Here is a 23208-nt window from a genome sequence, read left to right as displayed (position 1 = left end):
CTGAATGGAAAGATATGTTATTGGTTCAGATATGTTGTTATGACTAGTCGGTATGGATGGTGACAGAGCACAGGCACCCAGGCACCAGCATTGTCAAAGAGTGCAAGGAGCCCCAGTGCTGTCATTGTCACCCACTACTCGTATGAGCGCCTAAGCAAATTTTATCATCTTTGTACTGCCTTTCTCCCTTTAAAATATGGATTGGATTGGATCGGATCGGATCGGATCGGATCAGATTGGATCGGATGGGATCGGATGACCTCTAGAAGCCTTCCTGACCCTGAAGCTCTCACCGTGTGACACTGAAGCAGGTCTGGACGCTGCCTCTAACTGTTGTCGTGTTTCCACAGGGCGTTACCTACTGTGGAGAGAGTTCAGCGAGCAGTCTTACCATGGCCAACGTGCCCTGGCACGAGGAAGTGGTGCATTTTGTCTCGGAGTTGGTGGGTCTGATCCCCGACTACGAAATTGCTTGCGAACACGAACATTCCAACTGCCTCCTGATAGCTCACAAGAAGGTAAGAACAACCCAGCTACGCACTCTGCCGTCGCCCTTGTCCTTCCTGCTCCTTTGCCCCCTTTTCTCTTCATTTTCCCTCACCTTGTTGTCGTGGGTATCTGCCTGGTTGCTGCCTTTCCTAAACCAGATATTAAGAAAGCCCTGAATTCTGTCTGTTGGGCTCATGACCTCTCTTTCCTGTGTGAGACCGCATTGTTTTCAGCCCTCTCCCGGGCACTTGAAGTGCTTTCTGGCTTGTAATTGGTGCATCCTGAGAACCAAAACAAAACACCCTTTAATAACCTCTAGTCCTCTCCCGGAATGACAAGGGAAAGCGAAACTAGTAAACAACCCCCCTATGAGTGTTTCTGACTATCAGGAGACATATTGAGGTATTTATCAAATGTTAAATCATTTTGAATCTTGGCTTCCGCAGAAATGTTTCTGGGATTTTGGTTTTTCCTTTTTTCCCCTTTAGAATTTTTGTTGCCAGAATTTGGCGTCTGTCTCCTGGTGCCAAATTGAAATGCGGAGACAGAGTTTTGGGTAAAGGAGAAAAAAGTATTGCATTGCCAGGCAAACGAGGGTCACAGCAGCCTAATGCCTTAACGACTGTGCCCTTCCTTAGAAAGAATTGCAAGGAGTTTTATAGTTAAAAGGAGAAAAACAGGTTTTTAGATAGGAATCAAGAGGGGGACAAACACGCATTCTTCTTTCTTTGGGGGAATCCTGATCCTCAAAGCTGGAGTCAGGAGATCTCGGTATGATCCTGATGGTGGTCTACTGGGTTATTGCCTAGAATAACAGTACTTGCCAAAAGGACATCTTTTATTTATTTATTTATTTATTTATTGTCTTTTTGCTATTTCTTGGGCCTCTCTCACGGCATATGGAAATTCCCAGGCTAGGGGTCTAATCGGAGCCGTAGCCACCGGCCTACGCCAGAGCCACAGCAACGTGATCCGAGCCATGTCTGCTACCTGCACCACAGCTCACGGCAACGCCGGATCGTTAACCCACTGAGCAAGGGCAGGGACCGAACCCGCAACCTCATGGTTCCTAGTCAGATTCGTTAACCACTGCGCCACGACGGGAACTCCCTAAAGTATTCCTTTCTAAAAGAAGCATAAGGATTGCAACTTTTCTCTTAGGGGTATAAGATGCCTATATTATTATGTGTATCCCTTGAGAGGGAACCAGGACCCTGCCCCAAGGCTGGACTGTTGTTTCTTGACTGTCCGTCCCTGGTCTCTGCATCCCCTTCCTTCCCTGATCAGCAGCTGTCTGACCCTGTCCCTGGGAACTCAGGGACGGTCATGCCAGTTGAATGAGGCCCGTTTCCCAAGAACAAGAAATGGGGGACCCAGAAAGGCTTTTGCGCCCAGGAGCCCCACAGGACTGTGCTCGGTTTCATTTTTTATTGAACGGACCAAGTACCCGAATTTAATGTATTTTTTAAGTAAATGATGCCTAACAAAGGGAAAACTCAGTTTTGGGTAGAGGTAGGCCATGGAAGGGAAAAAAACTAATCAGAAGGCCGGTGTTAGAATAGCAGTCATAATGATGTGTCCTTATGAAATCTTTACACAGAAATAGTGTAGTGTCTGGGATTTGATTCAGAATCATACAAGGTAAGAAGCACGTGGCTGTGTGGATGGATTGAGGGTTGTCGAGACTGGATGATGAATACATAGAGGTTCGTTTTACTCCTCTGCCTAGTTTCCAGTTCCGATTCTGCGTTAAAAAGGCTTTTTTAAAAAAGTAGACATAGATGAACCTTGAAAAGATTCTTCTAGATGAAAAGTTGACGCAAAAGACCACATTTTGTATGATTCTATTTATATGAAATGTCCAGAATAGGTAAAACCTTAGAGACAGAAAGTAGTTTGGTGGCTGATGGTGGTTGGGGGAAGAGCTGATTGGGAGGTGATGCTAATAGGTTTGGGATTTCTCTTTGGGGTGGTGAAAACGCTCTGAAATTATATAATGGTGTTGATTGAACAACCTCGTGACTGTACTAAAAACCACAATTCATATACTTTAGGAGGTTAAAGTTGATGGTATGCGAATTATGTCACAATAAAGATAAATTAATACCAAAGAGGTAATAAAGGGTAGGCTAGCTTTTTTTTTTTTTTTTTAATAAAAATACTTTTTTTTTGCAAGTAGAGTCAGGCTTAATTTGAACATGAAAGACTCACTTTTTTTCCTCCCCCCCAAACCTTAGTGGCTTTCTGAATAGCCTCTCAGATTAATGGCATTTAATAATATTAGAATCACTCAATTAAAATTTCACACCGTCTAGTCTCAAACAAACATGAGGTGAAAAGGCCCTTATGCTTTGGGTGCAATTAGATTTTATATAGCCGACCTAGAGATATGTCAGACCTAAATATTTAGACAAGAATATGTTCTGGGAGCATCAAGGAACAAAGAAATAAAAGCTACCTAATATTTGAAATGTCGATTAAAGTAGCTGTGAAGGCAAAGTAAATCTTAAAAATTAAAGCCAAATCTCTTGACCTTTGTTTTCTAGCTTTTTATTTGTCGTTACTTTTTTTTTTTTTTTAAGAACTGATACACTTTTATTTTGAATTTTAAAATATAGGGCTTAATTCCATTATTTGTCGTTACTTTTTAAGGTAAGATATTACCTTTACAAAAAATAAGTTGCTTGAAGGGACCTGCTCTGAAAAATCCTGCTGTTGGTGGTAAAGCTCTCTTTTCCTCTGTCAGTCTGTTCTTCACACCATGGACAAAGAAGTCTTTATAGAATGGAGGTCTCTGTTGCTTAGTTGCCTTCAGGGACCTCCCATTGCTTTTATCATGAAAATCAACATCCTTGCTGTGACCTCGAGGCTCCCACCTCTCCGGGCTCTTCCCAAACCCCTTTTCCTTCTCTTTCTGCACTTTCATCAGCCACAGTAGGTCTTATTTTGCCTCCAGTTAGTCTGGGAATTACATACTTTTTCTGTTCTTTTAGTGATTGCACTAGAAATTACTACATGGATCCTTGACTGGTTGAAGTCCAATGTTAAAAGATACTTTTACCCTCTAACTGCAAAACAAGGACTTTAGAACACTTAATCTCCATTCATCCCTTCCCAACTCCCACTCTGTGATTGTCGTGTGTGTGAATTATAAATACGTGCAAGGACAGTATTGCTATCACTTCATGTAGGCAGTGGGTACTTTGATTTACCTCCCTTTTATTTTTTTTTATTTTTTCTTTTCCTTTTGTCTTTTTGCCATTTCTTGGGCCGCTCCAGCGGCATATGGAGGTTCCCAGGCTAGGGGTCCAGTTGGAGCTGTAGCCACTGGCCTATGCCACAGCCACAGCAGCTCGGAGTCCGAGCCACATCTGTGACCTACACCACAGCTCATGGCAACGCTGGATCCTCAACCCACTGAGCAAGGCCAGGGATCAAACCCACGCCCTCATGGTTCCTAGTCAGATTCGTTAACCACTGCGCCACGATGGGAACTCCCTGATTTACCTCCATTTTAAACATGATTTTGTTCTCTACTGCTTTTTGCATTTTTGACCTTCTATCTGGGATTGTTTTCCTTCTGCCTTTTAAAATTTTTTAATTTCCTTTAGTAGGGATTTGCTGATGGCAAACTCTTATGTTTCTGTTTGTCTGAAAGTGTATACTTAGGGTGGATGTCAGACTAGGTTGGCGTTTGTTTCCTTTCAACACAGTAAAGATACTGCCTAGTCTTTTAAATTTCATTGATGAAGAGTCAGCTGTTCATTGCTTCATTTAAGGTGATTTGTTGTTTTACCCCTCTGGCTTATTTTCTCTCCTTTTGGTTTTATGCTCTGATGTGTCTAGACATGAACTTCCTTTTATTTTCCGTCTTGGGATTTCTTGGGCTTTGTAAATCTGTGGATTGATGCTTTCCATCAGTGGTTGAAAATGTCAGCTTTTATTTCATTAAGTGTTTCTTCTTCTCTATTATCTCTTTTCTTTTGGAATTCCAATTAAACATGTTAAACGTCTGTATTTTCTACATCTTGCCTTCTCATTTGTATTTTTTATTTCATTTGTACTATTTCTTTTGCATTATATTCCGATTCACTAATTTTTGCTTCAGCTGTGTCTCATATGCTATTGAATTAACAACAGTTTCTTAATTTTGGATATTGTTTCCTTGGTTGTGTAATCTCTGGGGTTTTTTGTTTGTTTCAAATGTGATTTGTCATGTTGCATACTTTTTAGTTCCCTACTGAAAATTTCAAGCTTGGCTTTTATCTTCTTAAATAATGGAAATACAGCTAATTTCATTGTTTGTCTAGGAGTGATAATGAGACTTAGGATTAGAATATTACCTCTGAGATTTAGAGATACATGTTTTAACCTTTGCACTTTTTCCCTATGTAAATGGAGGTCAGATGGTGAGGAGACTTGCTTAAACCCTCATAAAAAGGCTGAGCCAAACAGATTGCATTGTTTGGCGCATACAGATTTCTGCATCTTTTTGGTGGATTTGACCCTTTTTCCATAATGTTCCTCTCTGTTCCTACACATTTTCTTTGCCTTGGCATCTACTTTATCTGACAATAATATGGCCATTTCTGCTTTCTTCTGATCGATGTTTGCCTTGTGTATCTTTTTCCACCTTTTTCGTTTCAGTCAACCTGTATCATATATTCGAAGCGAATGTCCTAAAGACAATATACAGTTGGTTGGGGTATTTGTTTGTTTGTTTGTTTTGTAATGTACTTTGCCAATCTCTGCAGGGTTTCTGCTGAAACCACAGAGGGGGTTTGGGTTGACGGGATCCTCCATTTTACCTCATCTGATACCTCTTCCGCAGTGGGACGCGTGGGGTATGGCTCACTACACTGGGCAGCTGTGGACGTCTAGGATCCCCACTTGGTGTTTGCTGACTGGAGTGAGAATGAGGCCCATTTTCCTCATTGCCCAGGATGGTTGTTATGTATACGTTCTCTGTCTTGCTAGGCTGCTCTTTTTCTTTTCTTTCTTTTTTTTTTTGTCTTTTTGCCATTTTCTTGGGCCACTCCCGTGGCGTATGGAGGTTCCCAGGCTAGGGGTTGAATCGGAGCTGTAGCCACCAGCCTACACCAGAGCCACAGCAACGCGGGATCCGAGCCGCGTCTGCAACCTACACCACAGCTCACGGCAACGCCAGATCCTCAACCCACTGAGCAAGGCCAGGGATCCAACCCGCAACCTCAAGGTTCCTAGTCAGATTCGTTAACCACTGAGCCAGATGGGAACTCTTGTAGGCTGCTCTTTTTCTAATCTTTGGCTCAGGAGAGCAGGCTTTACTGGGACTTCAAAAAAGGTTTGCGCCCATTGGTGTTTCTGGATTGTGGGCTTTTAACCAGGCCTCTGGGTTCTTGCACTCAGTCTAGGATTTATGAGCCCAAAGTGAACCCCAGGGAACACACCACTGTGTTTCTCAGGTCCTAAGGTCCCCAGTCAGTGTACCTTCTTAGCTCCATGTTTCAGTCTTGTGTTTGTTTTCTGTATAATATCTAGGGGTTTTAGCTGTAGAAATACAGTAATGGTCCAGAACCAGAAGTTGCCCCCCCTCCCCCATTTTTGCTTAATGTCCTTTCCGTTTTTTAAAAATTAAAAAAATATATATTTTATATTGTTCTATAGTTAATTCAGAACCAGAAGTCTATGACTACACAGTTTTAACATTTACAGTTTTTAGTTTACTATCTCCCCAGTGAGCAGTAATACTGGCCCACTTGGCGCTGTTTGTTATTAATAGACTGTTTCTGTGTAAACTCATTTTCTTTATTTATGTTAAAAGTGTCACCCAGTACAGTTGCGTGGCTGCCTCTGTAGTATTACTGGAAAGATTTTTATGAAACTTACGTGAGAAAGATCTTTTCCTCATCCTAATCAGATCCCATCAAAGCCCATGTAATAATAACTAGGCCCGTCATTTACAGATGAATGCCTTTTTAAGGGTAGTAAAAGCAGAGTCATAACCAAAAGGCAAACAAAGGAAAGAAACAGAAAAAGACAAAAAACAAAATCCGCCAAACAGATCATTCAGCCTGCACATAACTGAGAGTGGGTATTGACTGTTCAGCATTCTTATTGTTTATGCTGCCAGTTCCAAGCTTATTGTTCCTCTGCTGTATTTTTGAAACACACAACCTCTCAGAGTATGCAAGAGAAAACCCTGAGCGTTTTGTGTGGTTTTAATGGCTTTCACAATCAGGCCCTTTCAGCTTCATTTCATACGCACTCCCCAGGCCTTCTCTAGGCACCGTCATGTTGCTTCCTCCCTCTGCGTATTTGCCCAAGCTGTCTCTCCTGCTACAAATGCCCTCGTTATCCCACCTCACCTCACCTGGTGAATTTCCGCCCTTTAAAACTGTAAACAATACCTCCTTTCCCCCCCCCCCTTTCAAGAGCTATAAGGCTATTTTCTCTAAGAAGCTACAGGTTCCTGGAACACAAGGACTGTCATTCCCAGCACTTTCTAGAGTATCTGGTACATGTTAGATAGATTCACAGGGTTTGCTTAGTGAACTAACAGGCTCTCTGCCCTTTCATTGTCTTACCTTTCGAAATCAAAGACATTGTTCCATCTTCCTTACTAATTTTAGTACCTGCTTATCTCCTTCCTTATCGTTTATTCACCCTTCCTTTATTCAATGAGCATTTATTCTACTGAGTTTGCTACTTAATAGGTCCTCAGGAACCTCCTAGTGATTTAATCCAGTTGTTTTCCCAGTCACCCTTCCTGTCTTTTTCTGCAGCAGGAAACTGAAGCATGCTTGTCAAAAGTCTCACCTGTGTACTGCACGGTACTTTTCTGGTTCTAGTCAAAAGCTGGCCAGCAGAAATAAGAACACTGCCAGAAAGTATAGCATTAAAAAGCTCCCAACTGTGGCATTTCTTTCTTTGCCCATTTCAAAAATTTGAAATTCTCTCTAAGCCAGGATAGCTCAAAATGTAAGGTGAATCTTTAAAAAAAAAAAAAAAAAAATTCTAGAGCTATCCCAAGCATTGGTTGGCTGTTTATATTTAGATAACCTTGAAAGATCTTGTATTAAATTTGTAAGGTTTTGGAGTTTTTGTCATGGCTCAGCAGTTAATGAACCCAACTAGTATGCTTGAGGATGCAGGTTTGATACCTGGCCTCGATCAGTGGGTTAAGGATACGGCGTTGCCATGAGCTGTGGTGCAGGTCACAGATGTGGCTCGGATCCTGTGTTGCAGACCAGCAGCTACAGCTCTGATTCAACCCCTAGCCTGGAAACCTCCATAAGCTATGAGTGTGGCCCTAAAAAAAAAAAGAAAAGAAAAATTTGTAAGGTTTTCACAGTACGAAATAGACTCTGGAAAATCAATTATAATTTGTGTTATCCTATCCATCCCCAGAATATTCTGTGGTCGTTTGCAGTGCAGTGATCTTGGTATTGTCATACTCTACATGACATGCAAGGCATTTCTCAATTCTAACAGTGGGATAGTCTTTTAAAAGGATGGTTATTTTTAAATATCTCTATAGAACAGTTTTGTCATGTAGAAGCGACTTTTAGATTCTACCTAAAGGACTTTCTGCTGTTGATAAGACGTAGGTTAAGTGGGGGAGGAGAGAAGATGGGAGTAGAAAGTTCAGTGAGCAACTCTGACTTTGAACAAAGAAAAGACAAAAAGGACTCACGTTAAGATACATACGTCAGCATATTCCAGTTCCAAGGTTGAGCTGGAGGGACAAAGAGATGACGACGGTTTTCCCCACGGGAAGTAGTTGGCAAGAGGAGGGTTGACCTGTCTGTGTGCTTTGGAAAGGCCAGCTGGGATGAGGAGGTACAGCCAGCCTTCTGCTTCTGGGCTCCCAGCCTGGCAGCTTCCGTGTAACCACGGTCCTGTCTGCAGACTCGTAAGACCATGATGATCCAATACACGCTGATGATTTTAGCTCAGAAACAGCGACGTCCACTCCGCATATTTGTACTTTCTAATTTTAGTGGATCACTGCTACTGGAAATTAAGTAATAGCTTAAATGCATGGCTTGCCAAACCCACATAGCAGTTTTAAAACTAAATTCTTTTTTTTTTTGTCTTTTTGTCTTTTAGGGCCACACCGGAGGCATATGGAGGTTCCCAGGCGAGGGGTCCAATCAGAGCTGTAGCTTCCGGCCTACACTAGAGCCACAACAACGCAGATCCGAGCCGTGTTTGCAACCTACACCATAGCTCACAGCAACGCCAAGTCCTTAACCCACTGAGCGAGGCCAGGGATCGAACCCATGTCCTCATGGCTGCTAGTCACGTTCCTTAATCACTGAGCAACGATGGGAACTTCAAAGCTAAATTCTTAGATTTAAAAAAATAGACTTAATGTTGTAGTATAGTTTGAGATTTACAGAAAAAATGAGAATGTCGTGTAGGTCCTGAATACCCTGGATTTTCCAAATATTGTCATCTTACAATGATAGAGTACTTGTGTTACAATTAATGCACTAATACTGATACTTTATTATTAGCTAAAGTCCCTAATTTGTTTTTTTTGTTTTTTTTTTTAATATTTATTTATTTATTTATTTTGTCTTTTTAGCTATTTCTTGGGCCGCTCCCGCGGCATATGGAGGTTCCCAGGCTAGGGGTCGAATCGGAGCTGTAGCCACCGGCCTACGCCAGAGCCACAGCAACTCGGGATCTGAGCCGCATCTGCGACCTACACCACAGCTCACGGCAACGCCGGATCGTTAACCTAATTTGTTTAGATTTCCTTAGGGGTCTACCTAATGTCCATTTTCTGTTCTAGGATCCCATCCAGGGTAACGCATTACATTAGTTGTCATGTCTCTTTAGGGTCTGTTTGGCAAGGGCGTTTTCTCATGCTTCCTCAATTTGATGACCTTGACAACTTTGAGGCGTATGCCTTAGGTATTTTGTAGGATACACCACTACTGAAATTCGTCCCTTGTTTTTCTCATAAGACATGGGTTATGGATTTTTAGGAGGAAGGTCACAGAGGTAAAGGGCCATTTTCATTATATCGTCTCAAGGATGCACACTCTCCGTATGATTTATGACTGTTGATTTGGACCTTGATCAGCAGGCTGCTGTGCTGTTTGTCAGGTTTCTCCACCATAAAATTATTCTTCCCCTCTCCCTTTCTGTAGGAAAATTATTGATTTCTCCTTTCTCCTTTGGACGTCTGTCTCTGGATGCAGCCCAGATCTAGGTCATGAGAGTTAGACTCCACATCCCTAAGGGTGAAAGAGCTGCATAAATTATTTTGCATTCTTTTCCATAGGTTTACACCTCTGCTGCCCATTTATTATTCAATCCTTTTTATATCAACATGGACTCATGGATATTTATTTTATAACTTTGGGTTATAGTCTAATTCAACTGTATGACTTCTACGCAAATTGTTCCAGTGTTGGGCATGAGGGGCTCTTTAAGTTGGCTCCTGTGTTCCTTTGACACACCCCCATTCGTGTGTGTGTGTTGGGGCGGGGATTGTTTTTGCTTATTTTGAGCACTTCTTTCCTTTCTGGCACTCTAGGCTCCTCTTGTATATTTCCTGCCTCAGTCCTAGAATCAGCCATTTTTCTCAAGAGCTGCAATTGGAGAATGGTGTTAGAAATCAAGATCTGGGTGGGGAGTTCCCGTCGTGGCGCAGTGGTTAACGAATCCGACTAGGAACCATGAGGTTGCGGGTTCGGTCCCTGCCCTTGCTCAGTGGGTTAAAGATCCGGCGTTGCCGTGAGCTGTGGTGTAGGTTGCAGACGTGGCCCGGATCCCGCGTTGCTGTGGCTCTGGCGTAGGCCGGTGGCTACAGCTCCGATCCGACCCCTAGCCTGGGAACCTCCATATGCCGCGGGAGCGGCCCAAGAAATAGCAAAAAAAAAAAAAAGATCTGGGTAAAGGCATGCTCGTTGCTACTAGGGTGTCATTAGTTTTAGGCCCTCTCAGATGACAAAGCAAAGAAATCATATCTATATACACATGTAGGTAAATGTTTCTATATGTACCATTTGTATTTATGTTAAGCTAAACACACTGAAGTCTCAAACTCAATCCGTTACCACAGGACTTATTGTAGTCTCTATTTGCTTATCTGTAAACTCACACTCCAAAAGTGAGAAACCTAGCTTCTTTATCAGTCATCTATTGAATTGATTGTTCAACTCCAGAATGTGTATATAGAATTTTTCACCCTAGAATATAATGCTTATGTGTAGTTCCTTTTGCCTTTAATCTCGCAGGCTCCACGCATTTCCGTGATTACTTTAGGTGAGTGCCCTTTCCAATCCATCCCCTTCATTGACGTTATTTCACACATTTGTAATTTAGTGAGATTCTCTTGTCACAATCTGTATCTCTTCCCAGGTTCCCCTGACCTCCTAAATGATTTTTTATTAAATCATAAAGTTCAGAATTTGAGCTATAAAGTTTCATAGGTTTTGAAAAGTGTACAATGCCATGGAAATATGAATGAGCGTTTTTTTCTTACGCTTATTTGCCATCTGTACATCTTTGGTCAGATCTTTTGCTCATTTTTTAATTGGGCTGGTTGTCTTTTTTTTTTTTTTTTTTGATCTTTTTGCCATTTCTTGGGCCACTCCCATGGCATATGGAGATTCCCAGGCTAGGGGTCGGATCGGAGCTGTAGCCACTGGCCTACGCCAGAGCCACAGCAACGCAGGGATCCGGGCCATGTCTGCAACCTACACCACAGCTCACGGCAACGCCGGATCCTCAACCCACTGAGCAAGGCCAGGGATCAAACCCGCAACCTCATGGTTCTTAGTCGGAGTCTTTAAACACTGAGCCACGATGGGAACTCCTGGTTATCTTCTTATTGTTGAGTTTTAAGAGTTTTAAAAATATGTTTTGAATATAAGTCATTTAACCGATATTTTTTGCAAATACTTTCTCTCAGTCTGTATGACTTTGTTCTCTTAACTGTACCTTTTCCAGAGCAAATGTTTCTCATTTTAACAAAGTCCAGCTCATCAATTTTTCTTTCATGGTTCATGTCACCAGCAAATAGAGACAATTTTACTTCATCCTTTTCAATTCTGATACCTTTTATTTTTTTCTTGCCTCATTGCTCTACCTAGAACTTCTGGCACTATGTTGAGTAGGAGTTGTAAGAATAAGCCTCCTTGTCTTATTTCTGATCTTAGAAGAAAAAGCTTTCAGCCTTTCGCCATAGAGGATAGGCTTGTCTTATGGCCTTTATTGTCTTGAGATAATCAGTGTACTAAAGGCCATAAGACAAGCCTATCCTCTTTTCTTCTGTGCCTAATTTGTTAGGAGTTTTTATCTTGAATAGATGTTGAACTTTATCAAATCCTTACTCTGTGTCTTTCGAGATGATCTTAAAAACTTTCAAAATGTACATTAGACCAAAACATAAGATATGAGATATATATATATATACGACTATTGATCTAGTTGGTGTATTTTGTTGTTGTATATATACATCTATTGATCTAGTTGATGTATTCCGTTGTTCGAGTCTTTTGTTTCCTTAGTTATCTCCTGTCTGGTTGTTCTATTCACTATGGGGTATGAAGCATTAAAATCTCCCACTATTATTGCACAACTGTCTATTCCTCCCTTCAGTTCTGTCAATATCTGCTTCCTATATTTTGATAATCTGTGGTTAGGTGCATGAATGTTTGCCATTGTTATACTGTCTTGCCGAATTGAGTCTTTTACTGATAGACAATGTCCTTCTTTGTCTATTGTAACCTTTTTTGATTTGACATCTATTTTGTGTGATACTAGTATAGCCACTTCTGCTTCTTTAGGTTACTGTTTTCGTGGAATAGCTTTTTTCATCCTTTCACTTTCAACCTGTTTGTGTCCTTGGATATAAGGTAGAGCTTTTGTAGACAGCGTGTAGTTCAAATATGGAATGTTTTATCCATTTTTCCAATCTCTGTTTTGGTTGAAGAGTGTAACCCAGCTACACCTCTGTGGTCAGAGGCAGCAGTCAATGACCAGAGGACAGATTCCCAGTGTTTGGAGGACAGGATCCTCGGTGCCCAGCCTGTCTCCCATGGCCTGCAATGCAGGCTGCTCCCAGAACATGTTCCCGGTGGCCCACCATGGGCGTGGGGAGTGGGGAATGGGTAGCTACTGCCTGTCTGAGCTCAAATTGACATGACATTAGCTGCAGTTGATAGGCCAGACCTTCCCCTCAAAGTTGCAAGCCTTCAGTAGACTTCAGAGTTCCAAAATAGTTACATCGGATAAGATTCTGCCCGTGTAATTTTTGTCCGGGTGGGAAGGAGTATTCCTAATGCTTCCTACTCCACTGTCTTCCTAGAATCCTGTACTCTTAGATTTTACAAGTTGATTCTTAAGTTTAGTTCTGACGTCAACTGGCATTGCTGTCCTCTTTGACCACAGTGCAGGGAGTTCTCAGTACTCTTTCCCACAGTGAATGTATGTTTTGATGTGCAGTCGTATAAATCCCACTTGCATCCTAATTGTTCCTGCTGGGTGCAGTTTCCCTCTGGATCACGTACGTGGTGGAGTTAGTCTTCTCCCCCACTGGAGCGTCTTTATTCCCCTGTTGCTCCTGAATGATAAGTTATCAGAGTAAAAAACTCTGAGTGGAGGGATTTCCTTCCAGCACTTTGCAGAGGATATTCTGTTGTCGTCCAGCATAATCTTTACATTATCTCCTCGCATCTTTCATCATCAGTCAGATATCTGGTGGTGTCATTCCTTAGTCTGTGTGTCTGCCGATAAAGTCAACGGGCAGTACCATTTATTAACGTCACTTTGATAACACTCTGCCTGCATGAAGTCATTTGATCCTTACACGAATCTTAGGAGTAATAAATACCGTCTTCCCTCCTGTTCCCAAGGACGAGTCTCAGACTGAGAGAGGACAAGGCTTGTCCAAGGACAGATAGGGCACAATTAGAATTCAGTCCCATATCTTGCAAAAGACAAAGCCGTCTCTGGACCCCTGCGTTATACGACCTCTCAAGTGCGTCAGGGCGCGCAGACAAGGGTGGGGAGGGGCCGTGTCCGTGGGAAGCCAGGTGCAGGGTCCTCTGGGCTGGCTCCCCAGGCAGCATCTCTTCATCTCCCTCAAGGTCATCGTCACCGAGAAAGTTTCTTGCCGAATTTGAGGTCCTGCAGGTCCTTAAGCACTGATCACAGAGGCCTCCCTCTTGGCTGTAGAAACGCACAAGCTATAAAGGGAGGAGATGAAGAGCTGTCACCTCCCACACCCTCCCCCGCTGGAATAAGAAGGGAACTGTGTGTCTCCATTAGGGTTCAGTGCAGTGTTTTCCTAACAAAACCTACCGGCCGAATATGTTCCCCTCCGTGTTACATGTGGAACTCATTCTTATCGGAGGCCTGATTGTTCCCGGTAATTACTTTCAGAAAAATGTCAGAGAAGATTGCCAATTCGGGGACATTACTGAGAGGACTTAGCTCCACTCCAACAAAACGGGGGATTAAGATGGAAACTCCAGAAACCGAGCTTCCAGATGATCATTTTTTAATTGCACTTGGCTGTATCTCGAATTCCATCACATGGTCATGGTTTTATCCCTTGAATTGGCTCCCGAGGCAGCTGAGCCATGGGAATACGACTTATGGAATGAACTACAGAGTGGCAGCTCTGCTCGGCGTCTCACTCTGGCAGGCAATCCGGTGCACTTGGAGGGCCGTCTTTGGGATCTTTGCCTCCTTGTACCCAACGAACAAGCAGTGCACTTGCAGCTGCCTCAGGCAAAAACAAAATTCATGAATCTGGGAAATTCAGAAGGTATTACTGCAGCACCCTTTTCTTGTATTCCGAAATCACTTCGCCCTGTAACCTCCCTGGGACCCTCTCCACTCCTTCCCAGTTATCATGTACTTCTGAGTTCAGAGAAGGTCTGGCAGGGCCCCCTTTTCCACCCTTTAACCAGTGCCAGGTGTTTGGTTCCGAAGTTACTGTATGTTTGGAAGAGCTAACTAGAAAATAAGTGATACGTGGACCGCATAAAAGCCCTTCTTAAGAGTGTGAAAATGAAAATGGTATGTGTGATTCTTATTTTGGTGTTATTCTGTTTTGTTCACTGTAATGTGGACTTTGAAGTCTGGTCATAGCAGTAAAGGATTGATTTTACCCAAAGAAAGAGGCTGACCTTTGTCTTCAGCTTCCAGAGGTGATTTCTAAGCTCGTGGACTGTCCTGCTGGGTACGACTGTCTTTGCTCAGCTGGAGACACCCTGGGCCAAACTAGATCATCTACACTGAGCCATGTAATTTGGAGTCAGGGCTTTGGGCTCCACTGTAGCTGCTCCGCTTCCAGAGAGGCTGGAAACAGGTCAGCCCCTTAACGAGCAACTAAGGCTAGGTGACCAAACCCCATTAAAAGCCCTTCACTGAAGCTCAGGCGAGCCCCGCAGGCTGGCAGCACTCCATGCCTGTTGTCAGACATCCTGGGTGAAGGTAGCATGTTCCGAGACTCCAGCAGGAGAGGACAGCTGGAAGCTCCGTGCGTGGAACTCTCCTAGACGATGCCCAAGTGTCTCTCCCCGTGGCTGATTTTAATCCCTATCCCTATAATGCTATAATAAGCCATACTATAACAGCTTTTAGCAAATTTTGCGGGTCCTTCTAGTGAACTGTCAGAACTGAAGATGGGCTTGGGAACCCCTAAATTTGCCATTGGTGGCAAAAGTGGGGGGGGGGGTAGTCAGGGCAGGGGGGCTCCTGAACTTTGTATTGGGGTATATCCATTTTCTAATCCTAGCCTCAGCGTTTTTCATTGTTCTTATCTGCAAAATAGGGGTAACTTCTGTTTACAGGGTTATGGTGACGGCTAAATAAAACTGCATGTGTCTGTACATCCAGAACAGCGCCTTGCCTATGGCAGGCTCTTAATAAAGGATCTTCCCTAAAGGCGCCGATGATTTGATTCAGATAAAATACCTGCAGTGAGGACTTGCTTGTCTTCATCTGTTTGCTGACTCTCTCTTTACTTTGTATTAGGGAAGATGAGGATGAAATTTTCTTCTGCCTTTCCTCCTCACCCACTTTCCTGTTCTCCTGCCTTCCCGGCGTATGTCTGCCGTACGGGCCTTTACAGTCATTGCAGTGAGAGTTTTAGGAAGAGGTGAAATAAATAAATGCCTGCTTCGTAGGATCTTCTTAAGTGTTTACAATAATAATGAACCTATTCTCCATCATTCTGTTTGATGAAATTTTCCAAGTGTGAAAGATGAGCAAATTAGGAGAACAAGGCCCTGGGGACAGCAGTGGATTGTTCTAGGTGATGGGAGCCCATGGGATGGGCCCATCTGGCAACAGGACCACGCACATCCTCAGCAGCCTGGCGTTGTGGTCAGGCCATCCCGTGTTGCACTTGTGATGTATTTTTGAGATCCTCCGTGACCGTTTGAGTTTATTTGTAGTTCTGCATAGGTTTGCCTCTTCCCTTAACTGTTGGATTTGAGGAATTCTTGAAGCAGGGTGACCTCACGTCTCAGCATACTTAACCCGAAATTTTATGATTTGGGGTTTCAGTCTTCTGTTTATGCAGCTTCATCTCTCAGTGTTATTTTTACGCCAGCCATACTAAAATTTGCCCTTTTAGCGTCTCCTTTTTGCATGGAACACCCTGACTTTTTCTGAGCTGTTATTCAATATGATTATTCTCAGATTGTCTTGAAAGGGGGTTTGTGTAAATGTAGATTTGTCTTAGGGCTCTTATGGTTCAGCATTGACTGAGGAGTAACCTACGGTGGTAGACTAAAGGTTTATGTCTCTTCAAAATTCCTATGTTGAAATCCTACCCACCTCCCCCACCCCCACCGCTGAATGGCCATATTTTAGACTCAGACTCTAAAGAAGCAGTTAAGGAGTTCCCGTCGTGGCTTAGTGGTTAACCAATCCAACTAGGAACCATGAGGTTGCGGATTCGATCCCTGGCCTTGCTCAGTAGGTTAGGGATCCAGCGTTGCCGTGAGCTTTGGTATAGGTTGCAGACGCGGTTCGGATCCATCCCACGTTGCTGTGGCTGTGGTGTAGGCTGGAGGCTACAGCTCCGATTCGACCCCTAGCCTGGGAACCTCCATATGCCACCGGAGTGGCCCTAGAAAAGGCAAAAAGACAAAAGAAAGAAAGAAAGAAAGAAAAGAAAAAAAGAAGCAGTTAAGGTTAAATGAGGTCATAAGATGGGGCCCTGATCTGATGGGTTCAGTGTCCTTACAAGGAGAGACACGAGAGCACCCCTGCCCCCAGCCCCTGCCTGTGCACTCGGAGAAGATGCCACGTGAAGCAGTGGTGAGCAGGGGGCTGGCTTCTGGAACCTGCATCTTAAACTTCTAGCATCCAGAACTGTGAGAACATTAATTTTTGTTGTTTAAAACACCCTGGCTACGGTTTTTTGCTATGCAGGCAGGCAAACGAATACACCAGCCTTCGGTTATATGCACTTAGTCTTCTAGCTTGTTTCTTAGACATTGACGGTCAGAGTTGACAGTTGTCAGATAGAAGCTTATAGTTGTCATATTCGTGCAACTAATTTCTTGCATTTTAAGCCAGAGTAAAATTCTATAGTTAAAAGAGACTGGATCTTCAGACGGCACTGGGAGTTGGAAAATCAGTTTAATTGGTTGCAGCCAGCAGTTTTTAAAATGAAACACACTATAATTTTGTGAAAGTTTGTGTGTCCAGAGCATATACGTGTGAATGTGTCTACTAGATTGAGATATAAAATTATTTCTCGAGAGTTCTTTTTGTGGCTCAGTGGTAATGAACCTGACTAGTATCCATGAGGATTTGGGCTCAATCCCTGCCCTCACTCAGTGGGTTAAAGGATCCAGTGTTGCTGAGAGCTGTGGGGTAGGTCACAGATGCGGCTTGGATGCTGCATTGCTGTGGCTGAGGTGTAGACAGGCAGCTGCAGCTCTGATTTGACCCTCGGTCTGGGAATTTCCAAATACTGCACATGCGGCCCTAAAAAAAATAAAAAATAAATGAAGATTTAAAATCTATTGCTTTAGTCCAAACTTACCTTTTGATTCCTCCTAGAATATCCAGGACGAGTGATTATCTTTAGAGTTTGAGGGGAAAGGAAGCCAGGATTGTGGACCCTGAGGGTCCTGAGTTCAGACCTAGAGATCCGAACCCAAAAAGGGAAGGAGAGAGGGGAGAGGAGGAGTCCAAAAACCAGCATCCTCGGCAGGGTAGGTGGGGTGGGGGGGGCGGGACTACAGAAGCAGGTACAATGTGCTCTCGTTGGGCAGGTTCAGGTCCAGCCAAGTCCTGCGGCAGGGGAACTGTCACAGTCGTCCAGAGGGATGTGGGGAGACTTTCCAGAGAAAAGGACATTTATGAAGAGATTTGAGGCTTAAGTGGGTGTTAATCAGACAGAGGGAACAGAACGGGCGTCAGGGGGGGTTGGAGGTGTGAGATTGAGACTGTGTTCTAGGTAGCAGACCTCTGTTCTGCTGTAAGCGTAGCCATCCCAGGCGGTCTGCAGATGTCGGAAGCAGCAGAACTGCCCTCAGACAGTCAGGCAGCTGGTAGACTCTTGCCAAATCCTAGAAGGGAGCGCCTGCCTTAGGGCGGTCCCGGGGCCTGGCCATGGAAACGCAGCCAAGGGAGAAGTGACGGGGCCTGACCATGTTCTGGGTGGAAGGGGCCAGGGAGGGGGGAGAGAGGCACCTTCGACACTAGTTTTGAGGTTCCGCACCCGGGATGACTGTGATTGCTTTCACCGGCGTGGAGAGCATTCGTGGGAGGGAAGATGATGAGGCGAGGTGGATTTTACACCTCGAGTTGTAGAGGTGATGGTGCTCTTAGGGCAGCTTTGCAAGGAATGGTCTTAGTAGAAGAAAATTTCTCATGAGTCATAGGTAGACTACACGTTTCCATTGATTTGGCATTTTTTTTCCCTTAGAAAGCTCCTAGCTGCTGGGTTAAAAAAAAAAAAATAGATGTCACTTAAATTCAGCATATTTTAAAATTCTAAATCCAGGAACCTATATATTTTCTATACTCTTCTCAGCTAGAAATGAAATTGTTACTTAACTTGGTTCATAATCAGGTTTTTTAAAGAGACGTTGGCATCACAAAGATTTGTCTGTCAATAAATCAAGTATCAACATATTATATATTTACATGACTGAATGCCAAGTGGATGCTTGGAAGTAAAAGCCTTCACACTTCAGTCCATAGTTCCTTCAAAGCCTCCTCAACTTTCTGTTTCCTCATGCCTGGTCATTTTTTTTTTTTTTTTTTAAACAATGACTTGTGAGCAGCAATTTTCTTGAAAGAGTACAAACTGGATTATTCCCCTTTATTGAATTCAGATTCTTAACATGGCTTTCCACTAATGAAATACTGTATCCATGCTCAACCAAAAAGGCAAGCTTGAGTCATTGAGTTAGTGTTTCAGAACGAGAAGTCACCGGTTAAAGCTTCTCTAATAACAAGCAAAAGTTAGTAATGAAAAGATTCCACTAGGCGCTGCTAACACAACCACGAAGATTCATACCAGAGAAAAAGTGGCAACAAGAGGAGTGGGAAATAGCTTGAGTACTAACGCAGGGCAATGCCCCACACTTCATCAGCCCTTTTTCAGTGATTCTGCTGAAGGAGAGAGACTTGACTTTCATTTCCGGGATGTATTCTTTATTCAGCGACGGGTCTTCCAGGGCCATCTCGGCGGTGGTCCTGAGGGCAAAGAAGCTGTCTTTTGACTGCATATATAGAACATTCTGCTTTGATATGGAACCATGTCTGGAGCATGAAAGGATTTTCTTTAACATGATAGGGAGAAAAGATCAGGCTGGCTTTTGCTTCTTTTTGATACTTACTTGACATTTTTTTAATGGATGTTTTCACTTCTGACCTGACTCCTTTTTTTCTTGCCAGTTTAAGATTGGCAGAGAATGGTGGACGTGGATCGATTATAACCGCTTCCAGGAGCTCATCCAGGAATACGAAGACAGTGGTGGATCAAAAACGTTCAGCGCAAAGGATTACATGGCCAGAACGCCTCCCTGGGCACTATTTGGTGCCCGAGAAAGAGGCTTTGATCCCAAGGACACAAGATATCAGAGAAAGAACAAAGCAAAGGATGTTTCCGGATGTTGAGATTATCTGAATGTAGGATCCTGAAGGACACAAACCGATGGCCTCAGAAGGTTCTCGGATTCCACTGTGATTTTCCTAAGGACAAATGACCCAAATGATATCTCACACGGAGAAGAATAAGGAAGAACACGGGGACACCACTCAAACCGCAGGGCTCAGGAGACGGCACCCAACACTTTGAGTGGCGGGGGGCTCAGCCTCCCCATTTCTTTCCAGAACTCAGTCCTTTTTCTGGGTTTGCATCTGAAAGAAAATGACTTTGAGGGGGGTGTACACAGTCCTTATTAGAATTTAACTGAGTTTGGGACTAGAATTTGGAAGACGCCCTCGGATGCCATTCCTGGGCATGTCATGCAGAACGAACGCCTGTTCCTCTTCCTCTGTCGTGGGCTGCTGGCCTTTGCTGATGGTGTTACCCTGAGGCCGGCATATCTGCTCCCTCCCTTTCCTACACCTTCAGATAACATCTCCTGAAAGTAATTTAAATGGTCATCATTATCAATTATTTTAAGTACTGCATGGATTTCTTTAAATTTTTGCTTCATACCAACCCTTCTGAGATGGAATTGGATCTAAAACTGTCCCAAGTCTCATTTCTTTCCCATCCAGATTGCTTGTAGAAGGTAATATGTGGGCTGGATTCGAGTAGAACCTCCAGCCGAAGGAATTGTCCCGTGATGTCACTGAATAATTAGTCTCTAAACTTTGAAATAATGAGCACAATTTGCTTTCAGTTTAAAAAGTCAGTGCTGAAGGCCCTCGGCACTGCACATCTGGCGGGTTCCCCTCTTCTTTCATTCTTGGAGCCTTCGCTCCTTTTTTAGCAATCTGTTCTGTAAGGTTCCAGTTTTTTTCTAATTGAAAATGTCATTAAATACTTCATAGTTTTTGAAAAGTGTTACAGGTGTTTTAAAAATTCCTTCATCCTAAAAATTTAATTAATAAAATGTCTTTTGTGAAGACTTGGACCCCACATTGTCTTCTGAGCACTTTCTGGTCCTGTGGTTCTCAGCCCTTTCAGACCCACCTCCTCCTCATAGATCAGCTGTTTTGTAACACGCTCTATTCTCTGCTGAAGTAAAATTCAACGAGGTAGAATCTGCCTAACTCAGTTGAAAACTGGGCACTGTATTTACTGCTAAAGGATAGAGTCGAAACACATCTCTCTTGTGCCACAGGATGAGACAGGGACAAAGGATCACAGGATTCAGATGTTCTTGTTGAACCCAGCACACCTGCAAGTGTGTTCATTCTCCCGTTCTGCTGACCACTGAGACAAACTAGAGGCGGCAGTGGTCTAGGCCAGTGAGGCAGGGCCTCGCTGGATAGAGATGGATAAACACCTCCAAGTAGGATCAAGTGTTACAAAGCAAGAACTCATGCTAAGCAGCACACAGATGGGCTCCTGTTTGTGACAGTTAACTGAGCAGACAGCTGTTGGTAAACGCTTTGGGGGCTGCCCCGAGGAGCAGGGCAGGAAGCAGAGCATGCTGGGCTTTGGACCATCCCTCAGCCTCTTTTTCAACCGGGCAACTCTGCTTTTATTTTTTATGTATTGAGGTTCTGCTTAAGATGTGATTTGAACGAAGATAATTCTGTTGCTTCAAAGAAAAAAAAAATAGCAAACCTCTCACCTCCAGAATGAGCCTTTCTGGCTCCATTACCTTCAGGTACATAAATGATTAGTTCTTCTTGCCTTCCACCCTGGAAATGTTTGCTTTATATTCAAGCAAACAGTCAAAAAGAAACCCAAGACAAAAACATGGCGTATCCATCCCAGTCACAACAAAAAAATTTTTTAATGCCCAGGGGGAAAGAGTTAATGGGATCTATGTGAAAAAAAATTCAACGTTTCCTGAGCAGTATTAACGCACAAGAGATTGGGAAGCTTGAATATTCTAAGAAGGTGAGCTATTTGAAAAATAGCATTCTAGATGTCCAGTGGAAGTTATTGTTGGAGGCTAGGCAAATGATTGCAACATTCTGCTGAAAACTTAGCCAGGTAAGAATAGTTACAAAGTTCTAGAAAGGAAAATTGCCTTACAAGATATAAAACACATTATCTAAAATAATTAAAACCACTTAAAACAAGAGATCAACATCCAAAATGACAAGAGTAAGAATCTCTGCTTAGGAGTTCCCGTCATGGCACAGTGGTTAACGAATCCAACTAGGAACCATGAGGTTGCGGGTTCGATCCCTGGCCTCGCTCAGCGGGTTAAGGATCCGGCATTGCCGTGAGCTGTGGTATAGGTTGCAGACGTGGCTTGGATCTGACGTGGCTGTGGCTGTGGTGTAGGCTGGCAGCTACAGCTCCAATTAGACCCCTAGCCTGGGAACCTCCACGTGCCCAAGGAAGCGGCCCTAGAAAAGACAAAAAGACCAAAAAAAAAAAAAAAGAATCTCCACTTACTCTCCTAAATAGTGAAAATATGGGCAAAACAACTAAAATCAATTAATTTTAGAAATCTGACAATTTAACCAAAGGTTCGTATTGAGCTGAAAATCATCTATTAAGAGAACTACTGAACCTTAATAAAATGAACAGCTTACATCCATCAGAAAGCATGGTGGCTGGAAGACGGGTTACTATCTTAAAAGAACTAGAAGAAAAGACTTTGAACCAAAAATTCTATATCTAGCTAAATCGTCCTTTACAATTAGAGAAAAAATTGAGGAATTTTCCAGATAAAAAGTAAGAGAATTTATCACCAGCAGACCTGCCTACAAGGAGGAGTCCGCAGGCCCTGATGAAAGTGTGTTAGACACTAACTTGAAACCAGACGAAGAAATAAAGAGCACCAGTAAACATCACTATGTGAATTTTATAAAAAATATAGATGTATTTTTGTTTGTGACCCTCCTATCTGCTTTAAAAGACAGCTGCCTAAAGTCAATAATTATAAACTGTTGATGGACTTAGATGCAATTTGTATAACAGTAACAGCACAAAATTATGTGGGTCTGATTCCAAAGCAGATTGTTTTAAGATGCTAATTTTAATCTCAAGAGCAGCCTCTAAGAATAAATTTAGAAATTATAGGTAAATATATATGTATAAAATATATATATATTTATATAATACATATTTTACATATTTTATATGTAAAATAAATATATAATATATAACTTTACTCCCAGTTTCAGTGTGTGGATTTTTCCCTCACACCAGACAATTCTCCAATACCAGCTGGGTATCCTACAATTCATCTTAATTCTTGACACTGTCTATGTGGAGATAGCATCAGATCCCACAGTTAAATGCTCTGCCTCCCTAACTTCAGATGCCAGTCACAAGTCCAGGTTGTCACCTGTGCCTCTGACCAACCAGCTAGAGATTGGAGGTCCCAGTGACCCCTTCCTCGGGTTTGGTTCATTTGCTGGAGTGGCTCACAGAACTCAGAGAAACATTTTACCTACTAGATTGCTGGTTTAGTATAAAAGGATATAACTCAGGAATAGCCAGAGAGGAGAGATGCATAGGGCAGGGTACCTGGGGAGGAAGCCAGGGCTCCCATGCCCTCTCTGAGCACACCACTTTCCCCGAATCACCACATGGTCACTAACTGAGATGCTCTCCAGAGCCGATCCTTTTGGGTTTTTATAGAGGCTACACTA

The 23208-nt window shown here is 43.1% G+C and overlaps 1 protein-coding gene across 2 annotated transcripts in view; it reads left to right on the top strand.

Annotated features, from left to right (window-relative positions):
• LOC125127220 (S-adenosyl-L-methionine-dependent tRNA 4-demethylwyosine synthase TYW1) overlaps nucleotides 1–20538 on the top strand; it is a 142539-nt gene extending 122001 nt beyond the window's left edge. For both annotated transcript variants that reach the window (XM_047779925.1, XM_047779927.1), the window contains exons 15-16: nucleotides 351–518; nucleotides 19369–20538. In XM_047779925.1, coding sequence (XP_047635881.1) covers nucleotides 351–518; nucleotides 19369–19590 — 390 coding nt within the window. In that variant the 3' untranslated portion in view covers nucleotides 19591–20538. The remainder of the gene's footprint in view (nucleotides 1–350; nucleotides 519–19368) is intronic.
• Nucleotides 20539–23208: the final 2670 nt, after the last annotated feature.

This window comes from Phacochoerus africanus, chromosome 5 (assembly GCF_016906955.1).
Source record: "Phacochoerus africanus isolate WHEZ1 chromosome 5, ROS_Pafr_v1, whole genome shotgun sequence".
NCBI lineage: Eukaryota > Metazoa > Chordata > Mammalia > Artiodactyla > Suidae > Phacochoerus > Phacochoerus africanus.
The sequence above is the reverse complement of the archived record's forward strand: the minus strand, read 5'-3'. Positions and strand labels throughout refer to the sequence as shown.